Raw genomic sequence first — 22,804 nt, forward strand, 5'->3', positions numbered from 1 at the left:
TGTCTGTCTGCTCACTGTTACTGTTACTCCAATGCTACTACTACTTTTTAACCCTAACCCATATCATTGCTTTTTTACACTCTCTCTTTCTTAAATAAATTATATATAATTATATATGTATTATGTATGCATCACCAACTGCTTGCTTATTTATATCTTCTTGTCGTATGCTCATCATTCACACATCATCTCTCTTTCTCTCTCATTCATTCATTCATTCACATTTTCCCCTAATCACCTCCTACCCATTTGCTTCAATGGCTCCTCGTTAACCTTTCAATCTCCTGATCCCACCTTCTCTTTTAAACAGATCTTCAACTTTATTTCACTTCTCAACGCTTGAATCATGTAATTGGTCTTTTGGGTTTTACTGCACACCACCTGTTCGACCAAATTCCCTTGCTTTTGTTTTAAGTAAAAAATGCTTCTTTTTTATCAAGTCAACCGTTAATTGATCGATCCATGGAGGCTACTTTGTTATTTCGTTAATTTATCCAGTTATTAGTTAACAATGAACTCGTTCCGTTAATATTTTTCGCAACCGAGTATGAGGAGTTTAAGTAGGGAATAATAATAATAATTCATTACTTGATTCTTTTGATTATTAACTGTTTACTGATCTCCTGAGATGTAATGATCAGCAACTGTAGATATTAGTCATTGATCTCATGGGGATCGTTATATATATATATATGACTTGATATAACTATTTCGATATTAACTCTTCTAATGATGTAAACAAATTTTCTTGAATTTCTGCCCATTTCTACACATTTTTGCCTTTATACTACTACAATTGTTGTTATAATATCCTTCATTCATCATATATTAAAGTATAGTACATAAAGGGTTGTATAAGTATACAACCAATATTTATGGAAGAAACATTCGTCCCCTTTCGTGGGATTAGTAATGATCTCAAAGGAAGATTACTCTGCTACAAACAGGACTGGACAGGTGGCATCCGGGCCGGTATCAGGTTTGTGATTCTTTTCATCCTTGGATTTGCCATTTAATTATGGTCCTGCTGTACAAGTATCACTCACAAAAGTATACACCAGCTTGCCTATCACATCATACAACATGTATGATGTCAAATTAACTATGCACGCTAGAGTTTGTTGCATCATACGGGCTGTACGTTAGGGTGAAAAAAGGCAATACGGTACTATATGACTTTGTAACTGCGCAAATCATCAATTTGTTTGTCAGTTAAAAACATCATATGGGCCGTATGACTTTGTTAGTGGTCACATTAGTCATTTCTTTGTAAGTTAAAAACATCATACCAGCTTTATAACAAACTTTGTGAGTGGTCAAATTACTCATTTATGTGTCCATTAAAAGCATCATATGGGCCGTAGTGGTCACATCAATCATTTCTTTTGTCAGTTAAAAACAACGTATGGGCCGTATGACTTTGTCAGTGAGTAATTTCTTGCTAGTTAAAACATCATATTATGTGTCCATTAAAGCATCATATTGATCGTATGACTTTGACAGTGATGACGTCAATCATTTCTTTTGTAAGTTAAGAACATATGGGCCGTATGACTTTGTCAGTGAGTAATTTCTTGCTAGTTAAAAACATCATACGGGCTGTATGATAGGGCGAAAAATGGTCATACAGGACTGTATGACTTTGTAAGTGGTCAAATCAGTCATTTCTTTGTCAATTAAAAACATCATACGGGTCCTATGACTTTATTAGCAATCACATTAGTTATTTCTTTGTCAGCTAAAAACATCATACGTGATATAGACTTTGTGAGTGGTCAAATCAGTCATTACTTTGTCAATAAAAAACATCATACGTTAGTAATGTCTAGATAGTGTGTCCTTGTTTGTTTTTCTCTGCCCTTCAGTTTGCTCAAAGAAAATAGTGTAATTATGTTTTTCATTACAAGATTTCGTTTTTTTCAGGATTCTGGCTCCAACGACATATATATTCTTTGCATCAGCAATACCGGTTATATCTTTTGGGGAGCAACTAGAAAGAGATACCGGTTAGAAACTTTAAAAGTTTTAAGATTCAGATTCTCACTTATAATATATAAATTAGGCTGAACGTTGGTTATACTTTTTAATGCTTATTTGGTACAGATGGAAGTCTAACTGCAGTCCAAACTCTAGCCTCAACTGCACTTTGTGGCATTATTCACTCTATAGTTGGAGGGCAACCGCTTCTTATATTAGGTGTTGCCGAACCAACCGTGTTAATGTATACGTTTATGTACAAGTTTGCTAAGGATCAAAAGGACTTAGGAAAACCTCTTTTCTTAGCCTGGAGCGCATGGTATTTTTCTGAACACTCTTGGCTAGGTCGAGTAACTGATTGGGTTGGCAATCGGTTTGGGTCAACCTGAAAATCTTGTCTGTTTTTTACAAGTAAATAGTCTTTCAAATATGATTGCATAAACAATATTATTTAGTTTTTGTATACCTTGGTTGACATAGTAGTCCATTAGCTATTTAGATTTTTATATTTCTAGGGTAATAAAAGTAAATAAGAATTAAAATGGTATAAAATGTACCTGGGAACAATATTTTAGTACTGTACAAGACTACTACCGTCGCCTTATCGCTTCACTGGTTGGACTGGCCAACTGGATTTAAGAACCAGATGACATTCTAAGTAATACAAAAGTTAAAACTGTTTAAAACTGTATATATATATATAGGGTTTGGATCAAATGCAAATGAAATTAACGTGTTAAACGTGAGAATCAAGTAGAGTAATTATATATACAAGTAGAGTAATTATGTAATTACTCTATGACAATTACTCTATGATGTAATTACATAATTACTCTACTTGATTCTCACGTTTAGCACGTTAATTTCATTTGTACGTTAACCTTCCCCTATATATATATATATCTAACACAACAAAATATGAGAATATTATATGTTTTGGTGTGCATTCGCAGTTTTAATAAAATATTAAGACTTAAAAATATATAAATTATGGAATCTCGAGTAATAAATGACTCATAAAATGAAATTTTGAAGGGGAAAAAAAACCTTTTACTCTTGGAATTCCAGTCTGACCATCCGGTCCGGTTCACTGGTCCAACTGATAACCAGCTGGTTCAAATGAGGTTTAATATTTAAGAAAGTTATTCTTGTATTAATGATAACAGGGTTTGTGTGTGGACGGCTTTTCTGTTGATCTTGCTATCTATTTTGGGTGCTTGCTCAATCATCAATAGATTCACACGAGTAGCCGGTGAATTATTTGGTCTTTTAATTGCAATGCTCTTCATGCAACAAGCTATCAAAGTGAGTTGCATTGTCTTTAAATTCAACTTAAGTTTACTAAACTAATAGTGATTTAACATAATTTTCATTACATAGGGAGTTGTTGACGAATTTGGTATACCAAAAAGTGAAAATCCCAATCAACTTGCATTGCAATCTTCATGGCGTTTTGCAAACGGAATGTTTGCACTGGTTTTATCATTTGGACTTCTTCTTACTTCTTTAAAAAGTCGTAAAGCAAGATCGTGGCGTTATGGAACAGGTTAGTGTTTCACCTTTGGGCTTTGTGACGATTTTTTTTTGGAGAGGGGGGGGGTTCATGTTATAACATATAATCTATATCTATAATTAGCTTTAATAAAATAGGTTGTACCAGATAGTGTATGGATGTGCTTTTGTTTGAAGCTGCAATAATAATCCAAGATAATTAGATATTTGAGTGTTTGGAAAATGATATTTTTCTGTGAAATAAAAAGTGAGATGTCGTGTAAAATAGGGAATTTTTATTTGGGAAAACTTCACTCTGTAGTAATCACGTTTTTCAAGTGAGTCACTCAACTTTCATCAGGTATCATTGTTGTGAAATTTTTTTATAAATTATAATTAAGTGGCCTTGTTATTGTTTAGTGATTATTTTCTTTAAATTAACTTGAACTCTTGAAGTATGAGGCAATAGATAAGAAAAAAAAAGGTTCACCAAATAATAACTAAGTTTCATAATTGTTCTATTTAACTCAAACTAGGGAAAAAAAACTAAATAGTGACCAGGATTCATATATGTTTAATTTTCCTGGCTTAATTTTAAAATACTTGAACATTTATAGAAAAATTTCACAAGATTAGAATGATGAAGTTGGGTGACTTCAAAGAAACAAAAAAACTTTTGAGTGACTTTAGTGTGACGCTTGCTTATTATTGTGTATCTTACATTTTTACTCATAGCTACTCACTTTTGTGGTGGCTGTTATCAAACTTGTTATCAAAAACTGATTAAATAATCAGAAGTTCAGAACACTAAAATGAAGGCAAAAACTTATGCTAGCTAATATTGATGTTAATAAAGCAAACCCTTTTGTTGACTTTTGATTCTTGTTTCAAGGGTGGCTAAGGGGATTCATAGCGGATTACGGGGTCCCGCTTATGGTGGTTGTTTGGACTGGTGTGTCATACATACCAACCAATAGTGTCCCACAAGGAATCCCGAGGCGACTTTTTAGTCCAAATCCATGGTCTCCGGGTGCTTATACAAATTGGACTGTTGCAAAGGTGGTTAATTAGTTTATTCATACTTACAATTTGATGTAAGGCTGTCTACATCTTACCCTCCTCAGACCCTACCATAGCATTGCTATTGGTGGGATATACTGAGTACGATGATGATGATGATACTTACAATTTGCATGAATATTGAACATGAACCTGTTTTTTTATCCTTAAATTCTTCAATATCATGTTTCTTGCAGGATATGTTGAACATCTCGCTTGCGTATATTATTGGAGCATTTGTTCCCGCTACCATGATTGCTGTTCTTTACTATTTTGATCATAGTGTTGCGTCTCAACTTGCACAACAAAAAGAGTTTAATTTAAAAAAGCCGCCTTCATATCATTATGACCTTCTTCTTTTAGGTTTTTTGGTAAATGATTGTTCGTTTCTTCATGACAATTTACTTCTACATCTTTTTTTAGCATATATGTTTATTTATGTATGTATTTTTTTTGTTGAATAGACCTTACTATGTGGACTTATTGGCATTCCTCCTGCCAATGGAGTTATTCCACAATCTCCAATGCACACAAAGAGCTTAGCCACCTTGAAACATCAGGTATACTTATTTAATATTTATTAAAACAAAAATGTTATTTTCCTTAGGGCGATGTTATTGGTAGTTTGGGGTCATACTGACCTTATGGCTTCCAAATGATTTGATGTATAGAAATCACTTTGTATCCGTTTTAAATAATATTACCTTTGTATTCGTTTATATTAATATTTGTTTAGTTTTATTAAAAAAAGTTTCTATTAAAAAGATTAATTAAAGAAATGTTACGGCCTGTATGAATGTGTCACCGATAGTGACTGACATCAATAGTCAACTTTTGATGCTAATGTTTTTAAAATAGCATCATTTTCATTGTTTTTCTTAAATATCAAATCCTTTACTATTCACGCGTGTAAGTTAATACTTTTGCATTTTTTTAAACAGCTTCTACGAAACAAACTTGTATCTACAGCTCGAAGAAGCATACGCGCAAACTCAAACTTGGGTGATTTATACCGAAGCATGCAACAAGCATACAGCGAAATGCAGACTCCACTCGTTTATCAAAACCCATCAACTTTGGTATGCAACTAAACAAAATCTATCTATTAAACTTCATTTTTCTATATTTTAATCAAATAATCATCTTTTATACAGGGACTAAAAGAACTGAAAGAATCAACAGTCCAACAAGCATCTGCTGGTGGTTACATTGATGCACCTGTTGATGAAACCGTGTTTGATGTTAATAAAGATGTCAATGATTTGTTGAACATTGAAGTGAAAGAACAACGGTTGAGTAATCTGTTACAAGCATTAATGGTTGGCGGTTGTGTTGCTGCAATGCCTGCTCTTAAAAAGATTCCCACTTCGGTTCTTTGGGGATATTTTGCGTTTATGGCAATCGAAAGCTTGCCTGGTAACCAGTTTTGGGAGAGAATACTATTACTTTTCACCGCTCCGAGCCGAAGATACAAGTAAGTTTCGAGAGAGAATATTATTACTTTCCCTACTTTTATTTGTGTCGAAAACATCAACCCTAACTTGCACACACTTAAAATCGTGTAATCTGAGCACAACCCGTTTATCTAAACGTGTCAAAACGAGTTCGCGGGTAATAAATGAGTTGTAAACGTGTTAATCGGGTTGGCTGGGTGGTAAAAAATGCGTTATATAAAACGGGTTAGTGGGTCGACCTGCTTAACAAAACAGGTTGGCGGGTCGACTTTTTTTAACTTAACGGGCTATCAGGTCACTCTAAACGCGACCGCTTAATTAAACATGTCAACCTGAACAAGACCCATTTTTTAAAAGGTTAGATATGCGAAGTAAAACCTAATTATTTTCATGTCGTGTCGGAAACTGGCCTCGTATGTAGCCAAAACATTTTTTGTGTGAAACTTTATTAATGTTTAGTGTGTCAGATATTAGAAGTGTTATTTTATTTCAGTAACAAACTAACAGTCTAAATTTTTTAATAATGTTATTTAGAAAGTTTAGACTTTTGGATTATTTTTTTTGTTTGACCTGGTTGATCATATGATTTATATTATTGTTATTAATATTTTGTTACTTTTATTTTAATCAGGGTTCTGGAAGAGAATCATGCTACATTTGTAGAAACCGTACCTTTCAAGACGTTTGCATTTTTCACAGTTTTCCAAACGGTTTACTTGCTTGCTTGTTTCGGGATAACGTGGATCCCCATCGCTAGTGTTCTTTTTCCACTTTTGATCATGCTTCTTGTTCCCGCAAGACAATATTTGCTTCCCAAGTTTTTCAAAAGTGCTCATCTTCAAGATTTGGACGCTGCTGAGTATGAAGAAGCACCTTCCACAGCTTATAATATGCCATTTGCTGTAAGTCAAGTTTCTCTTTCTAACTATATTGCAAAAACTAAAGGAAAATACAGTACATGTGGTGAGTGCCCAATTACCTTCTAGCAGAATCCAGCCGAGCGCGATCCCGAGTCAGGCTCTTGAGGAGTTTTTCCAAGTTTCTAGCTTGAGCTTGGCTCGTTTATTACTAGTAATTAAGTTGTAGACATTTAATAATTTTTTTATACATATTTATTTATAATTTTCATATATGATATGACATAATATATACTATTTAGTTATTTTTATCATAATATTATATATAATAATAGTTATTGTTAAGATATATATTTAACATAATTTTATAAATAATAGGCTCGTTAAGTCTCGCAAACCAAGGTCGATAACTGAAGCTCAAGCTTGTTTATTAAACAATCTTATTTTTAGGCTCGAGCTCATTAAAGCTCGTGTCAGTTTGAGCTTTTGGTGAGTCGATCTCGAGTAACTAACGAGCGACTTGGCTCGTTTATACCCCTAGTCTCTTGTTTCCCTAGTCTCATGAAAACCAGTGGACTTCAATAAATATATTAAACGAAAATAAATAATTCGCAATCACTCATAAATATCTTTCGTATGTATGAACTTGTAGGATGATGATGTTCATTCAAGAACATCTCATATTGATAGTGGGGAGGTACTTGATGGAGTTATAACCAGAAGCCGAGGAGAGATCCGCCATACTAATAGTCCAAAAATAACAAGTTCAACTCAAACCCCACGAGACATGCAGCCTTCATATAGCCCACGTGCGCCACAACAGGCTTATAGTCCACATTTGCATGAACTAAGGGTCGATATGAGGGTCAGATCGCCTGGAAAAGGGCTAGAAATCAAGCAAAGTCCAAGTCCTGGTCCATCTAATCTTGGTGAGATTAGGAAAGGTTCTTCCTCGTGAGAATTTTGCAATTTCAATGGTGGTTAAGAGGTTTATTTCATGGTTTATGGTGTTTAAGAGTTGTGTATTTTCTTTAGAGTGTTTTTATATTGTTGTATGTGTATGTGTATGTATGGGCAGGAAAAAATAATCTAATTTATAATGAAATAATGCCTTTTCATTTGTGTATAAGCAAAGAGTGAGAACTTTTGTAGAGAAGTAAAATGGTGAAATTTTTAAATTGATTATGATGATGGAAAATATAAATTTGTTAATTTATGTTGAACTTTAACCACCTTTGGAGCATTCTCATGTCATTTACCATGTCCAAAATCATGCTCAAACGTTAAGAAAATCATATGAAAAATACCTCCAACTCAGTTCACATTCCCATATTTCTAAAGAAATTCAAAGTAGTCTCATCTTTGAAGGCTGCTATTCATCTTTCGTGTTCTTTATTTTCTTTAAGTGAAAAAAAGAATATGTTAAAATGAATAGAGATAGATATGAAGAATGAGACGTTAAAGATTTTTATAAACATAAAATATATATTTAAAATATAGTGTTTTTAGTTAAATATAGGGATGGAGACTAAAATGTTCCGTGAATGGTCTTGTTAACTATCAACACTCTTGGGTTCAATTGCGGAATTAGAATCAAGAATGAACCGATGCCAAAGTTACAAATGATAGGTGAGAATTTCACAATTAAGTGAAATTTACTAGTTATTGAGGCTGCGATGTTTTTAAATTTGCGTGAATATGTGTTTTTATCTTCATTTGATACAATTTCTAAGTGATTGAATCAAATATAAATGATCTCTGATGTGAGAAGCGGACGCATAGACTAATTATGTAAACACTAAATTAATTATTGTTACAGACTTTTGAAGTGTAATTACTTTAGTTCAAAAACCTTATAATAAACCCATTAAAAGATTAGACGATAGTTTTAAGTTTATTTACTAATTTATCCGAAGTCAGTTATTAATTTCATGAAAATGTATAACAGTGTACTTAATAAAATTAATTGCCAAAATAATTTGAACGATTCAAAAGATACAGAATATGGTTGTCGAAGGACACATCATTTAACCCGTATTCGGCCCCTTTGACCCGTCCCTTATGGATTGGGCTCGATTGATCTTGATTTATACGAGCTTAAGCCGTTTCAACAAGTACATTATGACATTGTGGTGAACTTGAACCACCAAAACAAAAATTCAATGAGCCAGGCCCAAGGCGTGTTTTTCAACCCCTTTCTAAATCCAAATCCGATTTGTACCAGATGAAACACGCATCACTAACGACAATGTAATCAATAAAGATAATAGAAAGCTATGCAAAGGGGAAAAAAATAGACAAATTAACCGAAACCCGCAATCAGATAGAACTAGAGTCTCCAAAGCCAAAATGAATATTATCTAATGACGTAACATAATCTTACAAGATTTTGAATCAACTTCAAGCTTTCTTGGGCTTTATACGCTTCACCTGCGAGTAAAGGAATACTCCCGCAAGGGCCACTCCTGTGCCTGAAAATTAAAATTACCAATCAAATACTTGAAAAATGGAAAACGGGCAAGAATATTGCCGGGTTGTAATTTCAGTAAACGTCAAAATGTTCGAGTCAGGTCGAGCCAGATTGACCCACGAATCATTTCCCATATTTTGGCCCGTTTTAAGTTTAGCTAAATGTTTTGGTTTTACACATTCCCGAATGGGTCAGGTTAACCCATGAACCTTTCCTCAAATTTTGGCCCATTTCAAGTATAGTTCAACACTTTAGCTTTCACATTCCAGGCAGAGTAGGTTGACCCGTTTACCTTATCCCAAATCTTGATTCACTTCAAGTATAGATAATCATTTTAGTTATACATTTCGGGCGGGTTGACCCGTGAACCTTTTCCCAAATTTTGGCACATTTCAAGTATAGCTAAATGTTAAAGTCCATGCTTTGGGTCGGGTTCTTTGACCCATTTCAAGTATAGCTAAATGATTTAGTCTTACACGCTTTGGCCGGGCTGACCCATGAACATTTTCCCAAATTTTGACCCATGCCAAGTATAGCTAATTGTTTTAGCTTTAAACATTTTGGGTTGAGTCAGGTTGACCTGTGAACCTTTTTTCAAAATTTTGACCCATTTGAAGTATAGCTAAACGTTTTAATTTTAAACAATTGACATGCTAAAGATCAACAGTAAGCTGAATCAAACCCATTAACCTATAAACGACTTGAAATTCCCTCAAGAAAGAATGCAAAATACATGTTTTCATAATATGTCAAAACATTGAAACTTACCTATGGAACACCACCACACGTTTCACACAGTTGCCAACAGAGTGTGTAACTGGAGACACCCTTTGCAAAATCATATATGAAACCTGCCCAACATATAAATCTTAGCATTGCAGTGTTTCAAAATCCGTACCGTTAATTTCTATTTGATTAAAATTTCTTTAAAATACTAGTTTTGATGTAATTACAATCAAGACATAAGATTTAAATATTACCTGCTGATAAGCATGGAAACAGATTGCAGCAAGGAGAGATCTAACATACACTTGTTGAACATTCAATCCCTAAAAGATTAAATAAAATTATATATAAAAACCGATCACCAAAAATGATTATTTGCAATAATATATGCTAGAAAATGTGTAACACTCACAGCAGACTGAAGATATGCAGGGGTAAACCTAACTCCTTCAGTTAAGAGAGTAACAGGGGCCAACAAGAAAAATGACATGATTGTTATAACCGAGAAGAGTGTAATATTATCCAATGATTCCTGCAATCACGAAAATGTGAGTGCATAACATACAAATAACTCCACACCATCAAAAACAAAAATACAAAAAAAGGTTTGCTAAAGATACCTCTTTCTTAACCATAAATTTCTTGCTGAGAACATTATGTGATTGGTTTGACACATTGGATGCCATCGCGCTCCAAAACCTAGCCCTGTTTACCAAATGCAATGATTAGATCATAAAAATAATAAATAACAAACATGTGTCACTAAAAGACTAATAAAGATTGTTATACCAGTTGAAACAAGGCCTCGGTCATTGATGCAAGGGCCACTCCACCAGCAATAGGTAAAAGGGAAGCAACCACCCATGGTGTAGGCATCTGTGAGTAAGATGATAAGTATTCATTGATAATAGTGGAATAACACTCGTTTTAAGCTGGCTGAAATTATTATAAAAATGAAAGAATGTAATGTTGAAAATATTAACAATAATAATAATACCTCACCTAGGAACATAGCAGACAGTACAACAGAGAAAAACGGTTCCATAGCTTTGATTGTGTGAGTAAATGAAACAGCAACTTTTCCAAGACTCATGTTTGTGAAAAGATTGCCTAATGTGTGCACCAGAGCCAATGGCAGGATTGCTAGAAGCTGCAAGTTAACAACTAATCAGTACATAACAACATATACAACAATTTCATTCATTCATAACATTAAAGTACCTGTGAGCCACTGATTTTCGGTCGTTTGTGAAGATTGAGCGTCCACATGAAGAACACAATCACACTCCCAACTGCAAACTGAACTGTAGTGACAGTAATTGGATTTGGAAAAACCTTCAAAACCTGCACACATATTCTACTTTATCAGAAACTTCACCAACGTTATTGTACTCTGATAATTCAATTTCAAACTGAATCAAATGATAAGTGCAAGATCAACCTTACATCTGAGAGATTCATATATTCCACATTAGAAGTTATTAATATCCAATCATGATCAAATCCAGTGTTGTAAAAATCAGTTTCAGGCGACAATTAACCAAGGATATGCAAAATCAAGTAATTGGACCCAAAAATAGGCAGCCAGTCCAAATTGGTCCGTGGTTTTTTTTAACTCGTTAACCTCTAGTTGTTGGTTTTTGTCATTGATTTGTTATGTTTACGTTTATTTGTTTATGTTTGAAATATACTATATGCACTTTAAAGTATTTATGTGAAATTTTAAATGTAATATTTCAAATTACACACACATATATATAGTTACAATTATGAAAAATTACATGTAAAAATTCGAATCCGATTCATCCATATTAACTTCATTGAACAGACACTAGTCATTTATTTCAAATTCAGCTGGCAAATTGGGCACCTCAATTTTATACTTTTAAAAAAAAATGAAAAATCGGAGGAATAGAATATGATGCATAAAACATATAACTACCAAAGGCAAGTATTAAAGACATAGGTGTAGAATATGAATTGAAACAGTATGTATGCGATTCATAAGAGGAGAGGAGAAGCCAGTGGCCTAGGGTTGTTTTAGGTGAAGAAGAAGAAGAAGCAACAAACTACGATTGAGTGATGGTTTCAAAAGTGAGGGAAGGTAATAATAAGTGCTTCGGTTGAGAGGAAGAATAGCCGTTTGAGATTAGGAATGGAGTTGGAGTTGGTGTTGGTGAGAGTGAAGGCAGAGGTCTGCATATTGCAGCAGAGGAGATGATTTTGGTAGAGTACATACACAACTTACTATGGACTCTGTGAGGGGCCCTTTTTTTACTCCGTGCTGGAGGGGCTATAAATATTGGTGCTCTTCGAGTTCTTTTTCGGGATTTGGGTTTTTTGGGTCGGGTTCTTCAGGTTTCAAACTTTTAAATCTTGATCCGAAACCCAACCCAAATCTCTCACGAGTTTTTCGGGTTCGGGTAATTCGGGTTCATGTTTTTTCGGGTCGGGTTAATCGGGTTTCGGGTATCTTAGAAAACAAAACAAAAAACAAAAAAATTAAAAACTTCAATGTTAAAATTAAAACAACATATTATTCTTTGTTCGTAAGCAAATAATCAAATAATAAACCATCATAACTTGATAAAGCAATCCATAAAAAGAGTAAAACTAACTCGAACCGTAATCGTCTTCAATCAGTCGTAATTTGGTTGTTCGATTATGATTGCTATTTGTAACAAACGAAAAACATAAATTAAAAATAAACAATCGATCTAATAGTTGTAATGACAACAATCGATTAGGACCAAATTCTGATAATGTTAGTGGCTAATTCTAAGTCTGTTATACCTATAAATATATTTAATTTCAAAACTAAAAGTTTAGTCGGGTTATTCGGGTTGACCCAAAACTTATAAATCAAACTCGAGAACCAACCCGAATTACTTCGGTTTGGGTTCGGGTTAGTCTTTTCTCGGGTTTGGGTTTTTCGGGTCGGGTTAGTTCGGGTTCGAGTACGTGTTTTCTCGGGTTAGGTTTCGGGTAAAAGTGACAGCCCTAGCTATAAATAGGGGCAAATTGCGACAACTTGCGCCCATTCAGCAATGGGTGGAAATTTGTTTTTGGGGTGTAATGATGTAGGAGCTACAAACTGGGCCCACAATATCTTTTTTTTATTATTTTCTTTTTATATTTTATAATTAAACTAAACAAATAAAAACCAATTTATTTAAATAATTAAATAAAAATGTATTAAAATTAGAAAATAAATAAAAAAATACATAAAACTAAAAACACTCACTAATAATAAAAATAAATTATAATAAAAAAAAGACACCACAACAAAATACATATAAAAATACAAATAAAAAACTAATCTATTCGTCTTCATCTCCATCCTCCTCTTCGTCCTCAACGGGACGATTATCCACACGTGCTGTACCAAATCTGCCTTCAGTTGGTTATGTATATCACTTGATGTGAGTGGTGAATGTTATACGTTCGTTGGTCTTGGGTTGGTTCATGGAACTGTTCTGGAACGCTTCCTGGTATATAGTGTTGGCATATTGTTTTTCCCTCGTCTTCTAAAATCATATTATGCAATATTATACACGTATACATGGCATCGTTCATTTTTGCCAACGACCATACACGACATGGGTTTTTCACATAATGCCAAGGTTTTTTTAGAACCCCAAAACATCTCTCGATATCCTTTCTCGCGAACTCTTGCTTCTTCGTAAATTCTCTTTTTTCTTCGATCGGGTCTTGAAACGTTTTGACGATGATCGAGTACTCTGGATATATCCCATCTCTCAAATAGTATCTGTGACGATAGAAGGTATCGTTGGCATAAAACGGTAAGACCAGTATGCTACGGCTGATGTAATACTCTAGCACGGGTGACGCTTTGAGAACGTTTATGTCGTTGTTGGACCCGACTGAGCCGAAGTAGGCTGACCAGATCCAGAGGTCGTGTGAACAAATGGCTTGAAGACTAACCGTTAGCACTCCATGATCACCACGAGCGTATTGACCTCGTTATGCGATTGGACAGTTGGACCACTCCCAATGCATGCAATCTATACTACTGATCATGCATGGAAAAGAATGTTTGCTTTCGTGTACATCGTATATGCGAGTCAGGTCGTTTGAAGTTGGAATTCTCAGATAACGACGAGAGTATTCATATACAAATAAATTATTAAAAAATATTTATATTAAAAACAATAATTAATACAAACAATTTAAATTTTACCGATGCAAAAATTCTCTAACGCATCTCTCGTCGTTTTCTCAGCCATCTTTAGATACTCGTCATTGATGTCGGTCGTGTTGCCGTATGCGAGGATGCGTAGAGCCTAAGTACACTTTTGGATGACGGAGAATCCTAAATATCCTCTTGCGTCGGGTTTCTGTTAAAAATACTCATACTCCCGCTCCATATCTCCAACGATGCGCAAAAATAAACGCTTAGACATCCGAAAATGACGTCGAAACATAGCGTCATTAATGTAGGTTTGTCGTTGAAGTAGTCGTTCATCAAACGATCGTTCGCTTGCTTATGATCCCGAAGGATATATGACCGTCTACGTGGTGGCGAATAGCTAGTAGAGCCGGACACTATGCTATTGGCGACGGCCCGAACTGCGTTCGTGACCTCTAAATGCTCTTCCGACACTCGTCGATGAATCTGATGAATTCTTTGATTCTCCTTGATTACTTGATCCCAAATCTCGGCAGAATTCGTGGAATCCGGGGAAACCATTTTGTTTGAAGAAGTATGAAATGATGAAAATGATTGGTATTTTCTTTGTTTGAGTTTGTGTATGATATGATGAAAATGGTTTAATTGGTTTGATATTTATATTAAGTTTTTAATTTAATTTTTTTTAATTGACCGTTATCCAACGGTAAGAATAATAATATATTATTTTTTCCTTTCTTCCGGCGATACTAACAATCCGCCCCCGCCCCTTTTCGCCCCAATATTGCCGGGGGGGGGGGGGGGGGGGCGGTGTTCCTCCACTTTGTCGCCCATTTTCGTCTCAATCATCGCCCTACTACATCTGGCCTAATAGGAATGGGAACATTTGTAATTTTTTAAAAACCCGATGCATTGGGTCTCTTGCCTTTGATATGTTTCTGAGAAGAGTTCAACGGGTCGTGCACAACAACTCATCGACGCAAAGAACGACAACTTTGTTTTCAGTATGATCGGATTTGTCATTCAAAAAGGTGTGATGACGCACCTTGTTGCCCACTTACCTACATCTCTATTGTAATTGGATTCTTTTATTGTTGCCTAATAACAAAATAGTTTAATAGCATGAATGGCATTTAATGATACGTTTAACATGATTACATATAAACAATGTAACTACATGAATGAAGAATGACATGATATACTTAACATGACAATTTCCATAATTCATAAAGACAACAAAGAAAATAAAGAACACCCTCCCTATATGTCCGGTATAGGGTTACACGCCCTTATAGTCCTATACGGGGCGTATATGCCCCCGTATTGCCCTATATAGGACGTATAGGGGGGTTTTTGGGGTGTTCCTAGTAACTTTATAGTAACCTTCATTGACCTTGGTTAACTAAAATATACGAAAAACAAAATGTCCTCTAAACCATTTACCTACACCATACACATGCTTGAAAACTCATGGACCATTGAGCAACGGTGTGCAACATGCACGTGTAAACCCAACAAGTCTTTGAGCACCTTATGACTCTTAAAATATGTAACATTCTGTGTTCATCCTTGATAGGAATTGCATTCATTCAATCAGTAAACCTTAAAGCCCATAACCATTTGGTTGAACCATGTGTGCTTTGTAACACTTTTTAAACTATAAGACCACTCCTATCGGTGATGTTAAAATTGGTCAGTCGACCAGTTAATTAGTTTTAATTAATTTAATTAACTAGTTCAAAAACGACCAAAGTTGGTCCATCAAACCTTGGTTGGTTATTACTTGTTTTAATTATCTTTGACACATGGTATGGCTCCATTGGATCGGCATATAGGGCTATTTATGGCTCCATTGACTCCAACTCATTTACAAACCAAATCGAACCGAAAACGGACGGGCATTTTTCACGCTAGCTTTGAGCGATGGCTAGATTACTTCATGCTAGAGGTGGGCAAATAAGCCGGTTAACCGAACTGACCCGAAAATCGAATTGGTTTGGAACCGATTAAAATCGTAGATTCGAAAACGATTTGTAGTTTTCTCTCCCAAAATCGGTTCCAAACCAGTTAACTGAAACAAATCAAACCAAAACCAAAACCGATGATAACCTGGTCAAGAAACCGGTTTCAACCCGAACTGAAACCGGTTTTAACTTTGGTTAACTAAACCGATTTTGAGTTTTAAACGGATTTGTTACTTGAGACGGCCCTGCAGTAGTTTATGGCCGGGATTTATGCGAAATATCTACTCTTCCACAAACAACGTCCTTCCTATTCGAATCCCTTCAATTCAGCTTCTTTTATTTTCTCTCACACGAAGAAATCACACCAATTTCTTTTCTTTCTGAAAATATTATTATTATTATTATGCATTCAGTAAGCTTTAAGTTGCTTGTGGAATTCAGTAACCGCCATACGACGTCACTACCTGCTGCCGGAGATGTTCCGGTTAGGTTAAACTGCTCCTGTATAAACCTAAACCACCGGCGGAGGAATTGTAAACTAATAATCGCTCGTGCTTCAGATGCCGAGAACCAGCAGAATACTTCTTCGTTTTTCGAACGCAATCAAATGTATGCCTTGATGAAACAGCAAATGGAAATTGCCGCCATGTCTGAGGTTTTCTATATCACTTTCACTTTATGATATTATTATTATCACTCCAATTCATCCCAATTTGTGATTAATACTTGAATTATGTGACTCTAATAGCTTCGTTTTTTGAGGGTTTAGATGACATAGTTAGGGTTATTTACTTATTTGCATAAAAATTATAATTAATTAACTAATCATGTTAGTAAACACAGAATCTGGACCTTCTTAATTCGAAATCAGATGTACAAAACCAAAGTCAATATTATGAATAATTTGAACAACAATACGAACCGTCACTAAACTCATATCAGCATATGATTTCATCATGAATTGAAGATGAAAATCTAACAAACAAAAATAAACAGACACAACAACAAATTTCTAGATCAAACCACACACTCTCCTTTGCAATTGGTGGAAAATATAATGCCGAAAACGATGTTGAAGCAGTACTTTGTATGATTCGAAAGATCTCAACGACAACCTCGTTAGAGCCTCTTGAAATAATGAAGATGATGTAGGTTAATTCGATCTTCAACGATTGATCACATAAATTGGGAGAGACGAACTCTTCTTGAACATGCAGATTAGGTACGTAGATGAAGAAGATATCGGCCCCGATTTAAGTACCTGCATCACTTTAACTCTACACCAGCCCATATGTTGAGTAGAACCCGTATTTAGCTCAGCAACAGCCCAATTCATAATCCCATATTCAGCATCACGATTCATGAAACAACAAGACACACAAACAATTAGAACACGGTTACATATAACATATGTTTAATATCGAATTAGAAACATACATGTATTTTAACAGTTTTAATACAAAACTTTTGTAGAATTACGAAGAGGCTGCTAGAATTCGTGACTCTTTGAAATTATTTGAAGAAGAAGAACCTGTTTTAAGGCTTCAAGGTTTGATGAAGGAAGCTGTTGCAAATGAGAGGTTTGAGGTACCAATTTTCCCTATTTTTTTTTTGTTAAAACTTGACATATTTGATGTATAATTGTGTGTGTGTGTGTGTATGTATATGCGTGAATTTTGTTCATTGTTGTTTTCTTTTATGCTCTTTTAGGATGCAGCAAGATATCATAATCAGATAAAAGAAATTGCGCCTCACTATCTATTGAAATGTTCTAGTGATGCAACAACCTTGGTATTATAACTGTCTTTCTGTCATTTTTTTGTTCAGTTCTGTTTTAAGAATCTTGTAAGTTTCAACCAATTAATAATAAAAAAAAATGTTTTTAGGGGATCAGGGTTCAAGCCAAGAGTGTGTACATTGAAGGGCGAAGTCAACCTTTGCGAGGTCAATATTTCTTTGCTTACCGAATAAGGATCACCAACAATTCAAACCGACCCGTTCAACTTCTCAAGAGGCATTGGATAGTTACCAATGCTAATGAGAAATCTGAGGATGTTTGGTATGATACTGCTTTGACCATAATACCAAATTCTTATATTGACTTTTTTTTTGTAAGAGTGATGTAAATTGATTTATATTTTTTTTGTAGGGGTATTGGAGTTATAGGTGAACAACCGGTTATACTTCCTAATAATAGTTTTGAATATTCGTCAGCATGCCCGTTACCTACTCCGACTGGAAGAATGGTTAGTATATATCTACTCATTTATTTCTTCATAGGGGTGTTCTTTACAGAACCAATAGTGTGTTGAAAATTGCAAAAACCATTTTTTTTATATGCATGTAGATTTCAATATGTCTAGGATTTATTATAAAAGAATATGGTATTGACAGTCTTTTGTCTAAAATGCATATTTGCATATACACTATATGCGATTGTGTAGTTGTATACGCACATGTAGTCATTTTTATGAAAGAACATATTCTAAGAAATTTCATAGTTTTCTTTCTTTCTTTTTTTCTTGTTCGTACTTTTTATTGTTTTTTTTCTTGATTGTTTAATTACATGTAGGAGGGTGATTATGAAATGAAGCATATTGATAAAGTGGGGTCCAAGACATTCAATGTGGCTATTGCACCCTTTGCTCTTTCAACATTAGGGGATGTGACCGATAACATTTGAGATATAAGATTTGCATGATATATGTTTACCGCCTACTTAAATTCTTGCAGAAGTTAACTAATTGAAGATTTGAAGGTAGTAAATATCGAATTGCAATTCTAGGTTTGTTTTAGGTGACACTGGTTCAATTTTGGTTTATGAAGTTTTAATTTATAAAGCATGTGGTTTGAGATTTCTGCAGACCATAATAAAACTATGTATGCATGCGTGTATGGATGTATATAATAGTTTGTTTAAATACAAATTTATCAAACCGGTGGATCTTATACAAAACTAATTTCAATCTCGTGAGTTGTGTTGTATCATCATGTATGACGTTTTCAACTCATTATATGGCCAGAGCACAATTGGTGTCGCAACATAGCTACAAGTCCGTTGCCTATTTTAGTGCTCATTTACAAAGGATTGAGTTTTATTACCATTCTCTGCTGGAGTTCCTGCAACTTTCTTTGTGTTTTGAATGCTTAGGACCATTTGTAGATTTCTGAATGCCTCTTAGCCAGTACATATCATATATTTGCTACCAAACGTTGTATTGGCATTTAGTCACCATGATGACAAAGTGACAAGACTAACAACATATCTACCCATCTGTGATATATTTCCTACAATTTGTACCTTTTCAACAAATGTAAAAAGTCGAATCAAAATCAAAATAGATATACACTTAAAATAGAGCTAAGTTTTTGATGAAGAAATTCTTTTACTGAAAGAATAACAAGTGTATAAGTTATTTATGTATGTATCGGTTTTATTCAGAACAAAAAAGGCACTAGAAATGTTGTATAATAACAAAAAAGGTGTACTATTTTTTCAACAAATTGCTTATTGTTGTTAACTCGATGCGTGGGTTATTTTTTTTATCATTATTATTATTATAATAGAGTTAGGGCCGTCTCCGAGATTTCAAGTGCCCAAAACGAGTACTGAAAAATGGACGATAATTGTAATCTTTCATTACTAGGCCTAGGCTTTATTAGATTGTATAATGTTTAACAGACTTGTTTAGATTTTTTGGACCCTTGTTGGTTTCTTTTCGACCATTTTCAGTACAATTTTCTAATTCAAGTTAAAACAAAATTTATATATATATATAACTTTTTTTTTATAAATATTTTGGGCCCTTACTGATAACGTGCCTTAGATGCCGGTCGAGCGAGCCTGGGACGACCTTTGATTGGACTGCAATCCAATAAAAAGAATTATGTATATGTAGAAATTGCAAGTTTAAATTAAAATGGTTACAGAACAAGCAAGGACCGTTGTTGCAAAAAGCATATTCGAGTGTACCATATAAGCTTAAAAAGCATACTAAAGCAAAAAAAAGTCACAAAAGTTGGGCCAGCCCAAAACAATAAAAAACCCCAAAAGACAAACCGAAAACCCATAAACAATTCACCAAGATTCTTCACTAAAGCATGCCACTTTCGACCATCACAAGCAAAGTATCCCTACTCAATTTCTACTTCAATTCCCAAATCCATACTCTTTTCACTCATATTCATCTTGTCAGCCTCCCACACCATGTCTAGACTCCTCATCTTTATCTCATTACAAGTGTTGTTTGTTCCGTTAGTGTATAGTTTTGGTGTGTCACATGTATGTCGGTCTTATTGTGGCAACATAACTATAGATTACCCGTTTGCTATTCAATCGGGATGTGGCCACTCGGGCTTTAGAGACCTCTTGTTTTGCATCAATGATGTTCTTATGTTCCATATTAGTTCTGGCTCATACAGGGTTCTAAATATAGACTATGCTTATCGGTCACTGACATTACACGACCCACATTTGTCCACTTGTGACTCCATTGTGCTAGGAGGAAGAGGAAATGGGTTCGTAGTGGAGCATTGGCGGGCTCCATACTTGAACCCAAGTGCAGATAATGTCTTCATGTTATTAGGTTGTTCGACCCAGTCACCACTATTTCAAGGCTTTCCAGCTGGGAACCATGTACCATGTAGAAATGTCTCGGGCATGGGTTGCGAAGAGTATTATGGTTGTGAAGGTTGGATGGCTCTTGGTCTCGCTCGTATGGGCTTATCTTATGGGGTGGGCCCACCTGTTTGTTGCGCTTTACCTTTTGATACAATTAAGAGTGTAAATCTTAGTAAATTAGAGTGCCAAGGGTATAGTAGTGCATATACCCTCGCACCTCTACGAGTTAGTGGGCCATCCGAGTGGTCTTATGGGATACGAGTCAAGTATGATGTGGAGGCGAGTAATGACTCCTTTTGTAAAGCGTGTGAGGCAACGGGTGGTTCTTGCGGGCATGACGTGGGACGGTTTGGGCAGTTGTGTATGTGTGGGAGTTGGAATTCTACTTCAAATTGTGATACACGTAAGTATCTTCTTTAGCTAGCTTAATAGTTCCTTATTAAAACTTAGTCCATAGAGGTAACATGTTATACACGAATTTTGTTATATAATACAAATATTAAAAGCTTTTTCAGATTAACAAATTATACCAATGTATTTTTATGATTCATGTAGTTATCATATTATCAGTTGGAGGGGCTATTTCACCAATGGACAAGTTACCAGGTTATTATCATGTTTTTCTTTCTTTCTTTCTTTTTTTAATCATATAGACCATAACACGCTACAATAATTTTCTATGTAAATTCATAGATATATAATGATTTTGTCGATTTCCATGATATTATAGGATCATTGATTGCTACAATCGTGTTCTGGTTGATGTCTTTTTGAATGTGAAATGTCTTTGGAGAAAGAAGCAAGAAAATGAAGAAATACCAAATTATGTTGTCCTTGTCTATATTGAATGCTTAAAGTGAGGCCTATTTGTAAGCCAAATATAGAAAAAGAAAGCTGTACCCAATTGAGTGGGAGTATCTTATCGAGCCTAAGTTTTTGTTTGCTTTACTTTTTTTACTTTTCATGTTTTTTGATGAAACATATAAACACTGATATAAATATAAGATATATACATATCGATACATGAAAGTTTAGCTCTAGTTTTTGTTTGGATGTACGTTTTCAAATGTAATATTAAAACTTAAATATATAGTTAACATTGGAACTGAATAATGAGTTGTATATGTCTTAAAAAGTTTTAGACAGCATTTTAATATAAGCATTCAACTTTTTTCGGCTCACCTACAAGCTACACATCCGAGGTCTTATAAGGCCAAAAATGGTACTTTTCATCATATTTCCAAATGAGCCCGAGTCACTAACCAATCAAAATGCGACACCTATAATAAAACTCAAATTACTCAACTTGGGGATCGCGATGCGCTAACCTAGCCCTGTCTTTTTTTAATTTAAAATTAAATAATAAATATTAACCAAATAAATTATGTTCCCATTAATTAAAAAAAAAAAACAATACAAATGTTTTCTAAATAATATAAATATATAAAAAATATAAAGATAAAAATTAGGTTTTATAAAACCATAAGTATAGAATTACAAGATGATTAAAAAAGTTGTCTTGCAATTAAGCAACAATTGACATATGAGAATGATTGCTCGTAGTAGAACTGATAGTCGGTTAATTAGTGCGGAATTCATAACTTATTCTGGTCAAATAATACTTAATTATTTTGTTATATTGTAAGTAGTACAGTCCATAATAATGCTCTTAATATCTACACTTTGATTGCTGAAATAAAAAGGGAATTTTTAAAGATGATTGTAATTCAATCATGGTTGAATATATTTATTAGGTTTTCAAATACTAGTTGGGAGTGGCTATAAAATTGATGTCCACGTTTACTTTTAGTCCATGATGCTTTGATTATTATCGGCCTTCTACATATACAAAAAACCATCGTTAACGAATTTGTAGGTGGGAGATGGCGAAGATCGACAAATTTTGAAGAAGATCGACAAAGTTGGAGCAAGAAAATTGGGAAATAGTAGGGTTAAACATCGTGTGGGGTCATTTAAATCCTCATGTGTCAAGCATGTAAGGGGCTTCCGAGTTGACTATTAACAACCACCCAAC

The 22,804-nt window shown here is 34.5% G+C and overlaps 3 protein-coding genes and 1 pseudogene across 4 annotated transcripts; 3 read left to right on the top strand and 1 right to left on the bottom strand.

Annotated features, from left to right (window-relative positions):
• Positions 1 to 875: 875 nt before the first annotated feature.
• On the top strand, positions 876 to 7,919 carry LOC143602578 (putative boron transporter 2). Its single transcript, XM_077079639.1, has 12 exons — positions 876 to 979; positions 1,924 to 2,006; positions 2,104 to 2,296; positions 3,144 to 3,282; positions 3,358 to 3,523; positions 4,361 to 4,527; positions 4,725 to 4,898; positions 4,992 to 5,087; positions 5,469 to 5,606; positions 5,682 to 6,001; positions 6,613 to 6,883; positions 7,491 to 7,919. The coding sequence occupies exons 1-12, from the start codon at positions 876 to 878 to the stop codon at positions 7,794 to 7,796; spliced, it is 2,157 nt and encodes a 718-aa protein (XP_076935754.1). The 3' UTR covers positions 7,797 to 7,919.
• A 1,199-nt stretch (positions 7,920 to 9,118) lies between these two features.
• LOC143602575 (phosphoenolpyruvate/phosphate translocator 1, chloroplastic-like) lies at positions 9,119 to 11,396 on the bottom strand (annotated as a pseudogene). The gene is made up of 9 exons (XR_013147869.1): positions 11,256 to 11,396; positions 11,032 to 11,184; positions 10,824 to 10,910; positions 10,655 to 10,739; positions 10,447 to 10,566; positions 10,289 to 10,357; positions 10,077 to 10,159; positions 9,889 to 9,896; positions 9,119 to 9,309 (listed from the first exon to the last, which is right to left on the bottom strand). The product of XR_013147869.1 is annotated as a phosphoenolpyruvate/phosphate translocator 1, chloroplastic-like (transcript).
• Positions 11,397 to 16,508: 5,112 nt separating this feature from the next.
• Positions 16,509 to 19,341, top strand: LOC143602581 (uncharacterized). Its single transcript, XM_077079641.1, has 6 exons — positions 16,509 to 16,803; positions 17,622 to 17,735; positions 17,859 to 17,939; positions 18,035 to 18,207; positions 18,298 to 18,394; positions 18,721 to 19,341. Exons 1-6 carry the CDS (start codon positions 16,552 to 16,554, stop codon positions 18,829 to 18,831), a joined length of 828 nt encoding a protein of 275 aa, XP_076935756.1. The 5' UTR covers positions 16,509 to 16,551; the 3' UTR covers positions 18,832 to 19,341.
• Positions 19,342 to 20,093: 752 nt separating this feature from the next.
• Positions 20,094 to 21,690, top strand: LOC143602583 (uncharacterized). The gene is made up of 3 exons (XM_077079642.1): positions 20,094 to 21,172; positions 21,325 to 21,375; positions 21,500 to 21,690. The coding sequence occupies exons 1-3, from the start codon at positions 20,356 to 20,358 to the stop codon at positions 21,541 to 21,543; spliced, it is 912 nt and encodes a 303-aa protein (XP_076935757.1). The 5' UTR covers positions 20,094 to 20,355; the 3' UTR covers positions 21,544 to 21,690.
• Positions 21,691 to 22,804: the final 1,114 nt, after the last annotated feature.

This window comes from Bidens hawaiensis, unplaced genomic scaffold (genome assembly GCF_021521415.1).
Source record: "Bidens hawaiensis isolate Kalapana, Puna unplaced genomic scaffold, B.hawaiensis_p1.1 tig00059182_1, whole genome shotgun sequence".
Taxonomy (NCBI): domain Eukaryota; kingdom Viridiplantae; phylum Streptophyta; class Magnoliopsida; order Asterales; family Asteraceae; genus Bidens; species Bidens hawaiensis.